The sequence below is a fragment of the Salarias fasciatus genome, chromosome 16 (assembly GCF_902148845.1).
Source record: "Salarias fasciatus chromosome 16, fSalaFa1.1, whole genome shotgun sequence".
NCBI lineage: Eukaryota > Metazoa > Chordata > Actinopteri > Blenniiformes > Blenniidae > Salarias > Salarias fasciatus.
In genome coordinates, this window is record NC_043760.1 from 66283 (window position 1) to 83819 (window position 17537).

A 17537-nucleotide genomic window follows, 5' to 3' on the forward strand; every position below is an offset into this window, starting at 1 on the left:
ATAGTCAGATGGTTTTCGGCTTTGGACCACTTGAGAGAGTTCTGACAAAAACACAGGCTCAAAAAGACTGAGAGGCACAGAATCAAGGGAACACCCAGTATCTAAAACAGAACCAGCAAAAGTACATTGAGACCTGATATTTATAATTTTTTCAGTAAAAACGGAGCAAAACTTTTCACACAGCGTGGTGCCTGGAACAATACCATTAGAAGCAACAGGGTTAACCATCCTGTTCAAAACATTAAATAGGACCTGTGGCCTGTGACTATTGTTGGATATAAGATTACACATGTATTCCGACTTTTCAGCTTTAACAGCTCGCTGATATTCCGAAACACAGTTCCTGAGCATTCCCAAGGAAACGTGCAGCCTGTCTTTTTTCCACTTTCTCTCAGCTTGACGGCATTTGCGTCGGAGCGCACGAGTAGTGTCATTAAGCCAGGGTTCCCCGGCCGGCTTTGGCCGTCTGGCTTGCACACACACATATTTTCAAAAATAGAATAAAGGTTTCACAAATCAGAGACTATGTTTTTATGAATCTACAGGCTCTGTAGAATAGTTGAGTACAGATTTAAGGAGTCTGGGTACAGTGGTTTTCAATCTGGACCTGGTGTAATAAGGACTGGTTATAAAGCAAAAATGGTGAAATTTCTCCTTAAACGTTTTCACAAATAAAATACAAATTTCACAAATACAATAGCTCTTGTCAGGCATAGTTAATATTGTAGCAGTCCAGGAAAAGGAGGCTAAGAGATATATCCAGTTTGTGGCTCGTTTATTAGCACAAGTGGTCCAGTTAAAGGCGTTTCAGTACATGCGCGTCGCTCGCGCCCGAAACAGAGCAACAGGAACTAACTTTCGCCCCCGGAAACCCCCCTACCCCAGAGTCCTTCCACAAAAGTTCCAGGGGAATCCGCCTCTCAGGGAGGCCCACTATATAAGTCCGCTGCAGCAGCCGCTACAATATCTTACCCAAATGTCTAAAATGTTTACACATCAAGAAGTGTAAAAAAACCAGATAATCAGTGGATAAACTGTCGCACAGCACGTTCATTTCATTTCCCCTTAACTTTTCCCTTAAGTGCCGAATCGGAAGCTGCCGAATCGGAAGCTAACTTCAGCATCGTCTGCGTGATGGCGTCCAGCGGTACAGCAGCAGGGTATTATTTCCGCTTCCGGTTCTCTTCTCATTACGTGTATTAAAACCAGTCACATACATTTTAAATAACAGAATCTTGTTTGTTTTACAGCTTAAAAAATTTAAACCATATAAGTATGCTGTAACTGATTACATTTAATCAATTTTAGAATTGATTGAATATATATAGATTCTAGTTAATTTTAATGCATACACTTGAAAAATGTGAGTATTTAGATCAAATCAAATAAATGTAAATGCATAAAAATAAGCTCTGCCATGATTCATTTCTGTGAGTGTGTGTGTGTGGTGTGTATATGCTGTGATAGACTGCTGGACTTGTACACTTAGATTTCACAAATACTTGGGGCAATAAAGAGTATTTTGAAAAATTGTACTCTGAGTTAATATAAAATTGGACGGTAAATGAAAAGAAATAAAATAAAGTTGCGGGCCACTCGGGAGCCAAAGCAGCTGCCTCTGCTGAATGCTGTGAATCAAAGTGTCATTCTTCACTGGCTGAGCTCCGGTTTGAAGGAGTTCCCCCCACTCAGCCTGAGTGTGTGTGTGTTCTCAGTGTGTGAGTGCGTGTGTGTGGTCAGTGTGTGTGTGTGTGCGTGCGTGCATGAGTGTGTGTGTGTGTGTGTGTGTGTGTGTGTGTGTGTGTGTGTGTGGTCAGTGTGTGTGTGTGTGTTCAGTGTGTGTGTGTGTGTGTGTGTGTGTGTGTGTGTGTGTGTGTGTGTGTGTGTGTGTGGTCAGTGTGTGTGACAGACCCGCCCATTCATCCACAGCAGGCGGGGGTCTGTGGGCTGCGGACTGACGGCCTGCGGACCAATGACAAGGCCTCAGCGCGTGACTCGGCGCCGCCTCCTCCAATGGGGAGCGGAGGAGAGACGGCCCGCAGGAAGCACACTTGGTTGAATGACCATTAAAGCAGAAATCAGCGCTGGATATGTTATGATGCCAAGCTCCAAACGCGCACCGAGTGCGTTGTCCGACGCTACGGGGGGGGGGGGCTGGCACGCCTGCGGGGGGGTCGACACCCGGCGACATGCCGCCGCCGCACGGCCCGCGATTCTCTGCGCGTAGAGTCCGGCTGGAAATCAAGCCAGGAGTTTGTCTCGGGGGGATGTGAGTCGTGATGGACAGCTGTTGGACACCGATGGCGGCGCAGAAGTTGGCAGTGAATTAGCGGTGAATTAGCGGTGAATTAGCGGCGAGCGGGGCTTCAACCATGGAGCCGCGGGCGGGCAGTAAGAGGAGGAGCGGCGGAGACGGTCGTGATGGTTCTGCTGCTCCTTTTCCGCTGCGGTCTCGAGCCTGAGATGTTTGAATCACAGGTGCACGAAATATATCGGGATCACTACAAACAATAATTAAACGGCAACCAAACGTTCCAAACATGTGACCCCCTCCTTTTTTCCTTTTTCTTTTCTTTTTTTTTTTTCCTTCCACGTTCGCCTCATTTTCTGTGCGCAAAAGAGGAGACAGGAAACGGCGCTGAGCTGTCATCTCTGGAGACAATCTGAGCTGCGTGACGCTTTTAATTCCTCTTCTGCCAGCTGCCGTGCGCCCTCTCCGTGGAGGACAGGTAATTGGGCCCAGGGATGTAGATCCTCTCCGGGCAGAACTGGCTCCCCTCTGACTTTTGCCCGTGTTCAATTGTTTTCCTCCCCAGAGCCTCACCGTCCCTGCTTCTCACCTGGAGTAATTTACTTTGGATATTTGCCTCTAAAAGTTGAGATCCAGAATGGATTGAGGGTAAAAACCAGGCTGTTCCAGCTACTAGCTATCCTGCTTGGGAATAACCCCCCCCCCCACCACCCCCCAGAAGTGGCACAGAACTTTTCCTGTATTGTTTGTTTCTCCAGGCACAATTCAGTCACCCCTGCCTCTGTGCGCCACTATGTCTAGATCCAACAGTGTCAGCCCACCCGGGATGGGTGCTCCGGGGCTGAGGGGAGGGACCGAGCACAGATCCGCTTGGGGAGAGTCTGAGTCTGTGGCCAATGGTTGTCCATACTCAGCCAGATCCCTGCACAAGAAGCAGAGCAGGGTCGGCAGGCGGTGGAGGGAGGACGATGACGACCCGGACCCCCGGCCGCCCGGGAGAGCCCATACCACCGTCAGCAGGGTCAGCTTCAGGTCCAGGTCGGCTTGGCAGGACCATGGCGAGGAGAACCGAGACGAGAACTGTGTGTCCTCCAAGCGCACGGACGGCGAGGTGAGACCCAAGTCCGTGGAGCTGGGTTTGGACGAGCGGAGAGCCAAACCGAGGGCCGACGACCAGGAGGAGGTCATGCCGGAAGTCCACGTGTCTCTGGTGGCGTGCTGCAGCAGCGTCATGCACGTCTTCAAGTCCAAGAAGTTCCGGTCGGAGAAGCTGGAGCGCCTCTACCAGCGCTACTTCTTCCGGCTCAACCAGAGCAGCCTGACCATGCTGATGGCGGTGCTGGTGCTCGTCTTCACCGTCATGCTGGGCTTCCACTGCTCCGGGGGGGCCTCGGGACCCAGCGTCACCTCCGTGCTGGTCTTCTCCGTGGCCATCTTCCTTACGCTCGTGCTTATGGTGGTGTGTAACCGGAACGCTTTCCACCAGGACCACATGTGGGTGGTGTGCTACGTGATGATCCTCATGGTGCTGGTGGTGCAGGCGATCGGAGTTCTGCTGGTGCGGCCCAGAAGTGCCTCGGAGGGGGTCTGGTGGACCGTCTTCTTCATCCATGTCATCTACACGCTGCTGCCTGTCCGGATGCGCGCCGCCGTCATCACTGGAGTTATTCTGTCCGCCATCCACGTGACCATTTCTTGGCTTTTGAACGGGACGGACAGCTTCCTGTGGAAACAGGTAAGTCACTTCTTTTATTCTATTCAAGTCTGGCATAATGCTGTGCAGCTGGCTTCTTCATGTACAACCTGAATGTTGAATAGGAAATAACCTGCTGGTTGACTCAAGAACTAATCTACTAGAACGCAAAGGGATGGGAATTAATCGGTTTATGTTTCCCACCACTCCTTTTCCATCATGCAGACTAAAACTGGCGTAGTGTTGCTTTTTTCCCTCACATTTGTCTTTTTAACTGAAATGTTTTTTTTGTTTTTTTTTTACATGTTCAAATAAATATGTCATTCGATCCATCAGAACTTCAAGTTTGACCATTGAGTATATTTTGCACAGCTTTCCTGAAAGGGCAAAGGCCATTTAGAGTCTGGACTGTGGGGAAACTGCAGTACCCAGAGAAAACCCACACACACGCACACACAGGGAGAACATGCAAACGGCACAGATAAAGGTACTCTTCCCACGGTCCAGAAATATGTTTGAAGGTAATTGTTGAACTGAAAGGTTTAAATGTGAGTGTAAAAGACCTGCAGCCAGTCTAGTGCCGGCCTGGAATTGGTTCCAAAGACCACCAACTGTGAGTTTCACAAAGCTTTGTATATATATATATGAATGTCTGAATGGACCCCAGCAGGAGTTTCCAGGCCTGTTTCTTCTTAAGGAAATCCAGGATCCAGCCTTAAACTTTAACTCGGTGTGAGAGAAAATGTGCTACATGAGAGCTGAGGAGGTTTAAGGTGTGGGAGGGATTGTGTCAGCACTGAACTCTCCAGAAGAGAATCATTTGGGAATTGTGACACCTCCGTCCATCCTCTAATCTTGTCCTGTTCAGGGTGGCAGGAGGCTGGAGCCAGTCCTAGCTTCATGTTTTGAGACAGTCTTAATTAAATCTAGATTTTTTAGATCTAATCAGGCTAACCGTGCAGTATGGCTGAGTTAACACTCAGAGGTGTGTTTTTCTTGTATGTTTTTTTTTTTTATTGTGTGTTTATAGGAAGCCATCAGGTCTCAAGTTTTGGAAATAGTGAAGTTCTTCACTCGAGTTAGTTTCTCTTAACTTTCACTGTAAACTCTCTACTTGATAGATTTTAGACTTTGCTTTTGAATCTGATCATCAATTCAATAACAGAGCATGTTTTGTGGTGGATGCACAGCAGCTGTAAGCCAAACACATTTGCACGAATTTCCTTGCAAATAGTTTTTGTTTTTGTTTTTTTATTCTCTTTTGTCTCAGTAAATTCTCCTTCCTGTTAGTTCAGCTTGACTCCCGGTGGAGAGAGGGCTTTATTTGTATATCAAAGAAACATTTGATGACAAAATGCAGATTGTGTTTTGTGTGTCACTTTGAATTTCTCAACAGGCTCTCATTAAGTGTCTTCTTTACTGCTGTATAAATACTTTGGGAGCATATATTTCACTGTGATCGCATAGTTTTGCTTTTATAGTACCAGATGAAGCTAGAAACTGACACTATATGAACTGCCGACCTCTGAGTCTTTGCTTTGACACATTTTATTATGTATTGCTGAGCATACACATTCCTCATAACATCCAAATGCCGACAGCTGGATTTCAACTCGGATTTCTCTCCAGGCCAAGTGGACATTATCTGCTATAAAATCTGTAAATGAGCTTAATTTTCCCCCATTTGGAGGTAGACTGAATTGCATGGTCTGAGTGGTTCATAAGGTGTGTGATGTGCATTTGTGTGGCTAAGGCTGGCTGGAGCTTCTGACTCTTCAGCTCCTTTCACAAGTAAGAGTGTTGGCACTTGGTCTAATTTGCCGGTTTTATTGGGTCCCGTGTTGCTCATAAATGTTTCCTGAAGCAACAGAGCTCTCATACAGTGAACAGCGGCCTCATGAAAACGTCAGAGTTCATGTGAACAGTAGGGTGTGAGCAGATCTCGCAACATGAAATCATTACAAGATTTTTGGTTTCAGTGAAAAGCCGTCTTGAGGGCAGAAGGCCGAAGCCTATCGGACTGTGATCCCATGCCCAACAAAGCAGACCACACAGGAAAACGGCCAACATGCGGTCAAAATCCAGTTTTTAGGTCCGTCTCCCAGCGTCCTGCAGAAGCTCCGGATGTTTCTTGTGCTGTGTTTGTTTACAGAGCAGCAGAGTGTGGAGCTCTGTGCTCCGTGTCTTCTTCTCTGTTGTATTTTTGGCAGAATTACAGAGCTACAGCGCCACCTCAAGGCCTTGAATATGAACTCTATTGTTTTGAGTAGTCCTGTGGATGCAGACATTCGCAGAACAGTCCTCATTAGCTATTACAGCAATCAAACTCTCCCTAGAATCACTGAGCAGCTGGCTTCGTGTCTCCACTGGGATTTTTGACCGTTCATTTTCAGCAATGAGCTCCAACTGTTTTATTTTCAACATGTCCTCCATTTGGTCCTCATAGCCTGCCCCTCTAAAGAGACACCCGGTAGAAAGTGAAGATGATGCTGAAGTGCAGAAAAGATATAATTCCCAGGACATTCCAGCAGGGGGTGATGATGCTGGTTTCAAAAAGAGCCCCAGTCTCATTGGAACCCATTCAAAAATGCCGATTTTCAGAGAGCAAATAAACACATAAAGCTCCCGGATCCAGAACCGGTTCTGGTCTCTGTCACTAGTTTCAACAACCCTGATGGCTTCACCAGACTCTGATTGTCACATAAATCTTTTGATTTTATTTTTATTTTGCATAAATCACCCAATCACAGCTCCTCCTCTGTCCACGTGATGCGGTTGCTCAGTATGGAAACGTACTGCTCAAATCCTCAACACGGGATTTCAGAACGCTGTGGGGGACGCTGCGTAAGTTTCATCCATCTTTCATATACAATCGTGGTTTCAAGAAGACATTATTTTCCTTTGAAAGAGGGTTCTCTTTTAGACGGAAACATTTTACAGTTTTTCACAATTGCTAAAACACTAAACTCCATTCTCTGAACCAAATTTCCAGTGGCCTAAACTCATTTTTCGAATCAAACACTCTTTTGGCTAAAACTTAAACACTGTTCAGGTCCTATGCTCAGTGTGCAAAACCCATCTGCTCTTTTTTGCAAAACCTTAGACACATTCTCAGTCACTGAGAAAATTGTCCGTCAAAATTTACAACATTTTGGCAAAATTGTAATCACTCGCAGTAAAATGTGAACACAACTCCAACACAGCTGTCATCTTTTATACACAAGTCAAAATTGAACACACGTTTCCAGACCCGCACAAAGACAAGATGTTGGAGACTGAGTCTCCATGACCGTGACTATGCAGTAGTGAGCTTTTGTTTTGTGTTGTTTATTTTTTCTCATGACAGTGAATTTAGATATCACTTTGACTTCAAGTTTCACTTTTTTTTTGCTAAATGCATTTACAGTAAAATAAACATTTTCTGTGCACTACATGGACTGCTTGCTGTGTCCTCAGTTATTTCATGTAGTGTCTAATAAATGATCTAAGGTGAATGTGTTTTTCCTTGCTGTGTGTAAGATCTGAATGCGTAGTTTGGTTTTGAACACAGGAGAACTGGTTTTGAGGTGATAGTTTGATTTGAGGTTTTTTGAATGTAGTTTGAATTTTTGGATTTGTGTTTAAGGTTTTGAGAAAATAGATGGAGGTTTCAAGAATGGGTTTTAGCAATTGTGAAAAACTGTCAAAACAATTTCTGTTTAAGCAGAAATGGCAGAAACACTGACAATGGTGCTGTGGGCATTTTGGGCCAATAGTGTGTGATGTGTTTTACATTACAGCCACACACAGCGAGTACACACACATTTGTATGGACAACGGTGCTTCTTGTCCTGAATGATTCTTTTTGTTGCCAAATAATCTCTCAATGATTTGTCTAGTCAGGATGATCTTTATTTTTAAGCACCTATTCTCTGTTGTACGTGATGATTTGGTGGCTCCGGGGTGTCAGTGTTTTATCGTGCATGAATGCCGAGCTGCCATGGAGTGAGAGTTGAGCTTCACAGAATTTTTATTTAATGTGCTTCGCTGGTTTAGTTTCAGTGGAATCTTCTCAGACTTTGGAAACTGAGTCGGAGTGTTTCAGCGTTTTCCCCCATATTCCACTGAATCCACAGCATCACGTCCTCCGGAGCAGTCCTGTGCCATACCCCATCCCATGCCTTTCTGATGCTGCTGGAAAAGTCTGTCTTTGACATCTTCCTCCATGTACCATGTGTTGGCTGTGGCAAGCAGAGAAAATAAACTTGCTATGTATCTTTTGCAGTGCGTTGTGGCCGTGGCACAAAAAAAACTTAGTTGTATCAGTCAGGTTTTTTTTAAAAAATACACTCCGCTTTAAACTGATCTGAGACTTCCCAGTGACGTTATGATGGCAGCAGACTCGAGTCCTCCTGTCCTGGTCTTACTGGACTTCTCTGGCCCCTTCTCTGGTCCCAGCCTTGTAGGGATGGTACCAAATTTGTTACTTCAATAGGTACCAACTGAATTCTGTCGGTACTACTGAGTACCGACTCACGTAAAATCAAATGGTGCCATGTTTCAGTACCTAAAAGCATCCTCGTGGCTGAGGGAGTGGAAGAGTGGGCAATTTTCCGAGCCGGACCTGAACACAGCATTCCAGCAGAAGAGCGTAAGGAAGCGTTCAGTAAACAGCAGCATGGCTGATAGAACGCTCCAGATGCAGCTCCACTTTTTAAAATACGGTGCAGATGACGCTCGCCGCGGCGGGAATACTTCTAATCTGAGGAAGCTCCTGGTTCAGAGCCAGATTTTACTCAGTGCAGCATTTTAAACAGCTTCAGATCTACGGCTACAACTCCTGCATTCAGCACCATCAGCAACTGCCAGCAATAAATTAACATTAATTACATAATAAACACACAAGCAAAGTAGTCCAAAAAGGTTCATTGGTCTTCCAAGTTATAATCCAAAACAAAGGTTCATTTCAAAAGACCGCTGACAGCTGACAAGATACGTCACCACAACATCACGTGACTCTCTGAAGAAGACAGCTGACAGCTGCCGAAACTGTCAGGTAAATAACAAAATACCTCCCTGGTCTTTTGAAATGAACCTTTGTTTTGGATTTGGAACACAAGCAAAGTACTGAAAATCGGTACCCTTTAGTACCCGTACTGATTCGTAGGTACCAGGAATTGGTACCGAATTGGTTCAAATGTGAACCGTGCCAGTCCTTACTGTCTTGGTCTTAGTGGATTCTCTGGTCTCTACACAGTCCTGGTCTTACTGCATTTGATAGTATGGACCACTTGATCATGGTCGGCTTCAATCTGAGATGGGTTTTTGGGGTCTGTCCTCCAGTGGTTCTCCTCAACTTTTTTTGCACCTTGGACTGACCTTAAACATTTTTTTCCATGGACCGACAGGACTATGTGTGAAAACAATGCATAAACAAAAAATAAAATTAAAAAACCGAGTTCAAAGCAGGAAAGACGCGCCGATGGAAGTGAAGCAATTTTCACAGTAAAACTTAATGCTGACTACTCCATATTCTCTCGTTGCAGCTCGGGTACCGGTCCACGGCCCTGTACCAGTCCATGGCCCAGTGGTTAGGGTATTACTGTATTAAAGGAAGAACTTTTAATTTGGCGATCAACCACAGAATGTCTGACGTGACAAAGCTTCTTGTGGACTTGCTCAGGGTTCTGTCTATGCCCTGTTCTCTTCATGTTCTATTTCATGCCTTTTGATCAGTTGAATCATAGTTTTAAAAATTTGTGTTGTCATTTTTATGCTAGCTAAAAATTGTATATTACAGTTTGAATTCTTTATGGATTAATTACGGAAACATGTTTAATTGCTGTTACTTATGGGATGCTGTGTTGGTCAACATTAGACCTGGTGGAGCAACATGAATGTCTGACTCGGCCTCTTGTAGCTCAGTGGCAATTGGACCTCTCAATATCATTCAGCTGTTTTGTTGTTTTAATGATTCAAGGCTTCACTCTTTCCCTGTGTTTGTGGAATGTTGATATTTTTAAAGCAGTAGCGGTCCGTGGAGCGGGGCGCAGGTGGTGGGAGAGCTTGTTTTGTCTGCCCACACCGCCAGCCGCGGACGGTGCGGTGTTAATTCACTTCCGCATTGATGGGAGCGCTCATTTCCACACCCGTGCATTCAAGGCACGTTCCAAACAACACGACAGGTAGGCAACAATTATGTTTAATAAACTGGTTTCTTCAACACCGCCCGCCTGGAATGCGCGGGTATGGAAACGAGCGCTTCCGCCAATGCGGAAGTGAATTAACGCAGCACCGCCGGCCGCTGATGGTCTAGGCGAACGAAACAAGCTCTCCCACCACCTGCGCCCCGCTCCACTGGCTGCTACTGTTTTAAAGGAAGGTTAAAAACACCCTTTTAATCAGGCTTTTCACTGACCACTTACATTTTCTTTTGAAGCTATATATTTCATTATTTAGGTGTTTTTTTTAACTTCAGAATCAGAATCAGTTTATTGTCATTGCACAAAGTGCAACGAAATTTCAAGCAGCATCCGTGTATATATAATTTAAAAGAACAACCAACAATAGTGCAAATTTAAAAGGAAAACATAAATAGAAAAAAAAATCATATATAGAAAAGAACTTGCAGTATTTGCAGATTATTGCACATTTCCATGAGTGCGTGTCTGTCAGTGACCCTTCAGATTCAGTGCAGTGATGGCTTGTGGAAAGAAGCTGTTTCTTAGTCTGTTTGTCTTTGTTTTGATGGACCTGTAGCGCCTGCCAGAGGGGAACAGTTCAAACAGGTGGTGTGCTGGGTGGGTACTGTCTCTTTTGATTGCCTCAGCTCTGCTGAGGCAGCGGGATGTGAATAAGTCTCTGATGGAGGGAAGAGGGCGTCCGATGATCTTTTCAGCTGTCCTCACCACTCTCTGTAGTCTCTGCCTGTCTGCCTCGGTGCAGTGGGAGAACCACACGGTGATGCAGTAGGTCAGGATGCTCTCGACGGTGGAGCGGTAGAAGGTCACCAGCAGCTTCTCACAGATGTTACTTTTCCTGAGAACTCTCAGGAAGTGCAGACGCTGCTGTGCCTTCTTAAAGACAGCTGAGGTGTTTGCAGACCAGGAGAGGCTGTCGGTGATCACAGTGCCCAGGAAGGTGAAGGTGTGGACCCTCTCCACTGGATCCCTGTGTATGAAAAGGGGAGGAGGATCAGACCTGCGTTTCCTAAAGTCCACGATGACTTCTTTGGACTTTGTGGTGTTCAGAGACAGGTTGTTTGTTTCATCCCTGTAGGCAGACTCATCGCCCCTGGTGATCAGTCCCACCACCGTTGTATCATCCGCAAACTTAATGATGGTGTTGCTGGAGTGGGCGGGTCTGCAGTCCGTGGTGTAGAGGGTGTAGAGCAGTGGACTCAGCACACACCCTTGTGGAGAGCCTGTGCTCAGTGACCGGGTGGAGGACTGGTGGGGCCCCAGTTTAACCGTCTGGGGTCGGTTTGTCAGGAAATCTTTGATCCAGGTGCAGGTGAGTGGGGGGAGTCCCAGATCGATCAGTTTCCTGACCAGGGTGTCGGGGATGATGGTATTAAAGGCTGAGGTGAAGTCAACGAAGAGCATCCTGACGTAGCTCTCCCGATGTTCTAAGTGGCTCAGCGCAGTGTGCAGTGTGATGGCTATGGCATCCTCTGTTGACCTGTTTGCTCTGTAAGCGAACTGGTAGGGGTCGAGAGAGGCAGGAAGGCAGGACATGATGTGGTTGAGAACCAGCCGTTCCAGGCACTTAGTGATGATGGGTGTAAGTGCCACTGGGCGGTAGTCCTTATGGCTGGTGGTGGCAGATTTCTTTGGCACTGGGATAATGGTGGCAGACTTCAGGCACGCTGGGATGGTGGACTGTGTCAGGGAGAGGTTAAAGATTTTGGTGAAGACCTGCGAGAGTTGTGTGGCGCAGGCCTTGAGCACCTTCCCCGGTACACCGTCCGGTCCAGAAGCTTTCCTGGGGTTCACCTTTTTCAGCACCCTTTCCACTTCATGTGCCTGCACAGTCAGTGCTTGGGAGCTGGAAGTTGGATGTGGCTGGGGGGGATGTGACTGCAGCCTTTTGGGCGGGGGTCTCAAAGCGTGCAAAGAAGGTGTTCAACTCCTCTGCTAGTGCGGTGCTCGGGACCACTCCTGAGTTTGTATGACCCTTGAAGTTTGTGATCTGCTGAATTCCCTGCCACACCAACCGAGAGTTGTTGTCAGAGAGGTGGCTTTCAATCCTCTGTCTGTGCTCTGCTTTCGCTTTCCTGATTCCTCTCTTCAGGTCAGCTCTGGCAGCACTGTACAGTTCCTTGCTTCCAGATCTGAAGGCGGTGTTTCGGTCCATGAGGAGTGTCTTGACATGGCTGTTCATCCAGGGCTTCTGATTTGGGAACACTCGGATGCGTTTTTCCACTGTTACATTCCCCATTCTTACAATTCATTTAAATTTTCCTACCTATCCTAGCATTTTCTTTTGTCTTACATTCCTATCTTCTCTTTAAAAGCTGTAGTTTTTCAGCCACAGTTTCCTCAGAGGGGTCCTTCTCACTGAGCTCTGCTCCTGGTTTCCTGCTGCCAGAGCCCTGCACTGGTCCCTCTGGCCCCGGCTAGTAGAGGCATGCTCCACTTTGATGTGGAGACAGACAGCCCCAATTAATACCAACATGACCTTTGACCTCTAAACTACTGAGAATCTGACTTTCTTTCTTTCTGACTCAGGATCAGAACCATCAGTCCAGACTGTGTTCCTCCAGTAGTTCTACAGTCCAGCAGCAGCAGGAGCTGTACTGACAGTGTTAACACACATTTCTACTCTGTCCTCAGTCTGCTGTGTAGCTGCACTGCTGCAGGGAGGAGCAGGGTGTCTTCAGGTCGGACATGAACAGTGTTTGTTTCAGAGGTCAGAGGTCATTCATTCCTCAGTGACAGAAGGAAACATGCAGTCTCCAGTAAATCCTCCATCCAGGCTGAAGAGATTACTGCCTCCATCAGATTCTTCTGAGTTCAGCCTGGTGAGGCTGGTTAGCAGGTTAGTGACAGGTTAGCAGGTTACTGGCAGGTCAGCAGGTTACTGACAGGTTAGGTTACAGACAGGTTACTGACTGGTGAGCAGGTTACTGACTGGTTAGGTTACTGACAGTTTACTGACAGGTTAGCAGGTTACTGACAGGTTAGCAGGTTACTGACAGGTCAGCAGGTTACTGACAGGTTAGCAGGTTACTGACAGGTTAGGTTACAGACAGGTTACTGACTGGTGAGCAGGTTACTGACTGGTTAGGTTACTGACAGTTTACTGACAGGTTAGCAGGTTACTGACAGGTTAGCAGGTTACTGACAGGTTAGCAGGTTACTGACAGGTCAGCAGGTTACTGACAGGTTAGCAGGTTACTGACAGGTTAGGTTACAGACAGGTTACTGACTGGTGAGCAGGTTACTGACTGGTTAGGTTACTGACAGTTTACTGACAGGTTAGCAGGTTACTGACAGGTCAGCAGGTTACTGACAGGTTAGGTTACAGACAGGTTACTGACTGGTTAGCAGGTTACTGACTGGTTAGGTTACTGACAGTTTACTGACAGGTTAGCAGGTTACTGACTGGTTAGCAGGTTACTGACTGGTTAGCAGGTTACTGACAGGTTAACAGGTTACTGACAGGTCAGAAGGTTCCTGACAGGTTAACAGGTTACTGACTGGTTAGCAGGTTACTGACTGGTTAGCAGGTTACTGACAGTTTACTGACAGGTTAACAGGTTACTGACAGGTTAACAGGTTACTGACTGGTTAGCAGGTTACTGACAGGTTACTGACAGGTTAGCAGGCTAATAACACTTTAGCTTCTCTGTGAGTTCAGGTGTGTTTCATACCTGTAGATGTGTCTTCAGGTTTGATGAGTTCCTGGATGTTGAGGCCGTTTTCACAGCTGGAGGCAGAGTTTATGTTGTACAGAGAAGTTCTGGCCTCATCTGACTTAAATACAGAATGTCTACGTTTCCAGCCAAAGAAAGAGTTTCTCTCTAGAGCAGTCATGACTCCAGCAGCAGGGGGTAAAATTCATGGCAACACCGGTTGTTTCATTCACGGTTAAACATAGCCGTAGAGCGGGAGGCTGCTCCAAGACAGCGGTCGATGTGGCGTCTATCATTTATATATCTACAGTGTCTATTGTTTATAGATCTACGATGTGGCGGTTTGTGCTGTAAGGTGCCGTAAAATGTCAGTGTCTGTATACGGCGCGGATGTCTGTAGTTGCTGGCCGTCTGATTTTCAAAAGTAATCCTGCTCAGTAATCCGTGTTTTTATCAGCTATACCTGTAACGAGATTACATATTTTTTGTGTGTACTGTAATGGATTACAGTTACAATCTTTTTGTATCCTGATTATGTAACGCCATTACATGTAATCCGTTACTCCCCAACCCTGGTGGTGTATATATATTTATATATTGTGGGTGAGAAAGACGGCCTTATTTTATAATGTTTTTCTTTTTAATTGCTGAAAAGCACTTTGTGTTGCTTCTATGTATGAAAGGTGCTTTATAAAGATTGATTTGTTTTGGACCAAATCCGAAACGAGCCGATAGATATGCTAAAAACAACAGCACAGTGAGGAAACAACAAAAACGTCAGCTCATTCCCACACACTCGCTTCAGCACATCAAATGACAATGTGGCTTTTAGCAGAAAATACAAACTGCTGTGGGATCACATGCCATTCACACAGCAAAAACACTAAACTATCTGCCTGATTCTTGCTTACATAACCAAACATTAGATTTCATAAGAAACAAACGGGTGACATCCTACATCCTTTCTGGACAGAATCAGAATCAGAATACTCTTTGTTGTCATCGCAACAAGTTACCGAAGTTACAAGTTACAACGAAATTACTTTGGTTTTAAAGACGCCCAGGCAGCCACTTACGGCGCTCCGTCTTGAAAAAGAAACAGAGTTAAAGAAACTCAGACAGATATTGGGGGAGGGGGGAGGGGTGGTGGTAAAAAAAAGATACATCAGTTCAGATCACGGTTCCAAAAGGGAGTCGTGATTAGAAGTGAGAGACCAAAAAAAAAAAGCCAACCTGCGCAAAAAACATAGCAAGACACGTGAGACAAGTTGCTATCAGGACTTTGAGACATTTCTATCGCTAAAGCATCTGTGATAAATCGTAGTCCTTAAAAAGTCGAAGCCCTTGTCTAGTAAAATGTACTGTGGAGGACACACACACGTGTGTGTATGCTTGTGTAACAAAGCTACGGTATTGAGAAAGTAGTGTGTGATCAACAGGAGTTTCTCAGTCATGTGAGATATTTTGAAAATATCATTAGAAACCTGTGGGCAACATTGTGCTACTATAAGAGCCAGCTCTGTTTCCTTGGTACTCCTGCAGGCTAAAACATTCAGTCACTTATCTGTTGTCAGTGTAGCCATCATAATTTTCCTCAGTCAATTAAATTAATCCACCTGCTTGATTAGTGCCACAACAGCATGTATTGTAATGATAGGGATGCTATACAATACAGCTTTTTTTAAATGATTAGTACGAGTACCACCCTTTAGCTGTTTGCCAATACCCAGTTCATGCTCCAGATGCAAAGGGCGATTTTTCTGATGCATGTTATGTAATTGTGGTGGTGGGATGTGGCGAAGGTCGGGCGCGTTGTGGACGGAGATGATGAAGATGAGCTGCAGTGAGGGATAATTGAAGTCATCTGTGGATGATAATTATCTCCCCGTCCTCCAAGAGCCAGCTGAGGCTGAAGAGAGAGCTGCTCCAGCAGACAGTGGCAGACTATGAGCAGACTAATACTAATAGACATTGGGGAGATGTCCGGTAGACTAATAGACATTGAGAGGTCAGGCAAACTATGGGTAGAAGTCTGGCAGGCTACGGCTGACGTTGGACTGGCTGAAGGTTTCTTTGTCTTGATTAGGGATGAGCTGAAAAAGGCTCCCTGGTTGCTGTTTGTGTCCGTGCTGCCTGGAGGTAAGCCCGGATTGGATGGTGGGGGTGCTCTCCGGGTGGTGGAGAGCCTGTCCACCCTGCGCCTGACCTTCGCCACACCCCACCACCACAATTACATAACATGCTGCAAATAAAGGACTGATGAACTTTGATGAACTGCATCCTGATTCCATGATACAGAACCCATGAACAGGGAGAAATCTGTCACAGTAATACTTATGGGGTCATATTGGGGAGCTTCCACAAGTGTGAGTTCTCTGAACCCCATGCACACTGCTTGTGTCGGTAGTTTCTATCCTTAACACACTTGCTATCTATGTAAGAGCTAAAGTCATCAAATGATGCTTTTAATTGTAAATCAGTCAGCATTGTCCCTTAACATAGTTGCAGCTATTCATATTCAGTTATTGGCAGTTTAGTCACTAATATATGCATGTTTGTGGACTGTGGGAAGAAACTGAAGGACCCAGAAAAACCTGATAAGAAAACAGAAAAGTTCAAACATCCATCCATACATCCATTTTCAACTGCTTATGCGGGACTGGGACTGAGTCAGTCAGTAAAACAAACATTGAGGAAAAAGACTTGGACTTGAGACCCACTGCTGTAGTGTCATCCGCAGACTTCAGGATGTGGTTGGAGCTGAATCTGGGACGACAGTCATGGGTCTTCAGGGTGAACAGCAGGGGGCTCAGGACGCAGCCCTGTGGGGCGCCGGTGCTCAGGGACATGACCCCCGTACAGACTGGGTTCTGTTGGTGAGGAAGTCCAGCAGCCAGTCACACAGGGGGGTGCTGAAGCCCAGGGGAGCCAATTTGTGAATCAGGCACTGGAGGATGATGGTGTTGGATGCTGAACTGAAGTCCAGGAACAGCATTGAGTACGTTTACATGCTGCCAATAACCCTTTTCAAACCCTTTTCAAACTCGAAACCCAATAGCGCGTGGCCATGTGAACACCCGCAAAAACCCAAAAAAGCTCATATTTGAGATTTTAAAAACCCAAAAAAGACCGCTGGGTTACTCCTTTTCAAACTTGAAAGTGCCGCTGTGTAAACAGATATTGAGGAATGGGACATTGTTTTTGGTTCTGCGCATGCTCCCATCCGCAATGAATCGTGGTCTTTTGAGTCCAGCAACGTGTAGGCTCGAAACTCACCACACTTTTGTCCGTGTGAGGCTCCCGTAACGCACAATACAAACTGTTATTCTGAGCACGCACACCGCACATGCTTCCTTATGAAAGTCGGCGATTTGTACGGCCTGCAGAAAAATCATGAACAGAACAACTGTTCTGTCTGCGTTCCGTCTACAGAACGGAGTCACTGCAGCATTCTGCCTCTGCAGGCCAGTGGAGGAGGTTGCCAGATCTGTCGATCTAGTCCGTAAAAAAATCTGAAACTCGTAGAAAGCAGCCCAAACCTCCATCTCGGTTGAAAATGCATGTTAAACTGCATTTGTATGATTAAAAAAACCACGTCATAAGCACATCATCATTTAATCAACCCATCCAACGTGTTCAACCCATTCAACGTGGTCAAAAAGAAGCTTGCTTTGGCGGAAACCCCACCCAATCTGGCAACACAGAGCCGCTCCGGTCAGAGCTGTTATGTTTTGAGAACAGCATGACGTGCGCCGTGG

General features: G+C 46.0%; 1 protein-coding gene across 1 annotated transcript in view; it reads left to right on the forward strand.

Moving 5' to 3' along the window:
- Positions 1-3021: 3021 nt before the first annotated feature.
- LOC115403254 (adenylate cyclase type 5-like) overlaps positions 3022-17537 on the forward strand; it is a 154728-nt gene continuing 140212 nt past the window's right edge. The window contains exon 1 of the mRNA XM_030112112.1: positions 3022-3986. Within this exon, the coding sequence (XP_029967972.1) occupies positions 3045-3986 (942 nt within the window). The 5' untranslated portion in view covers positions 3022-3044. The remainder of the gene's footprint in view (positions 3987-17537) is intronic.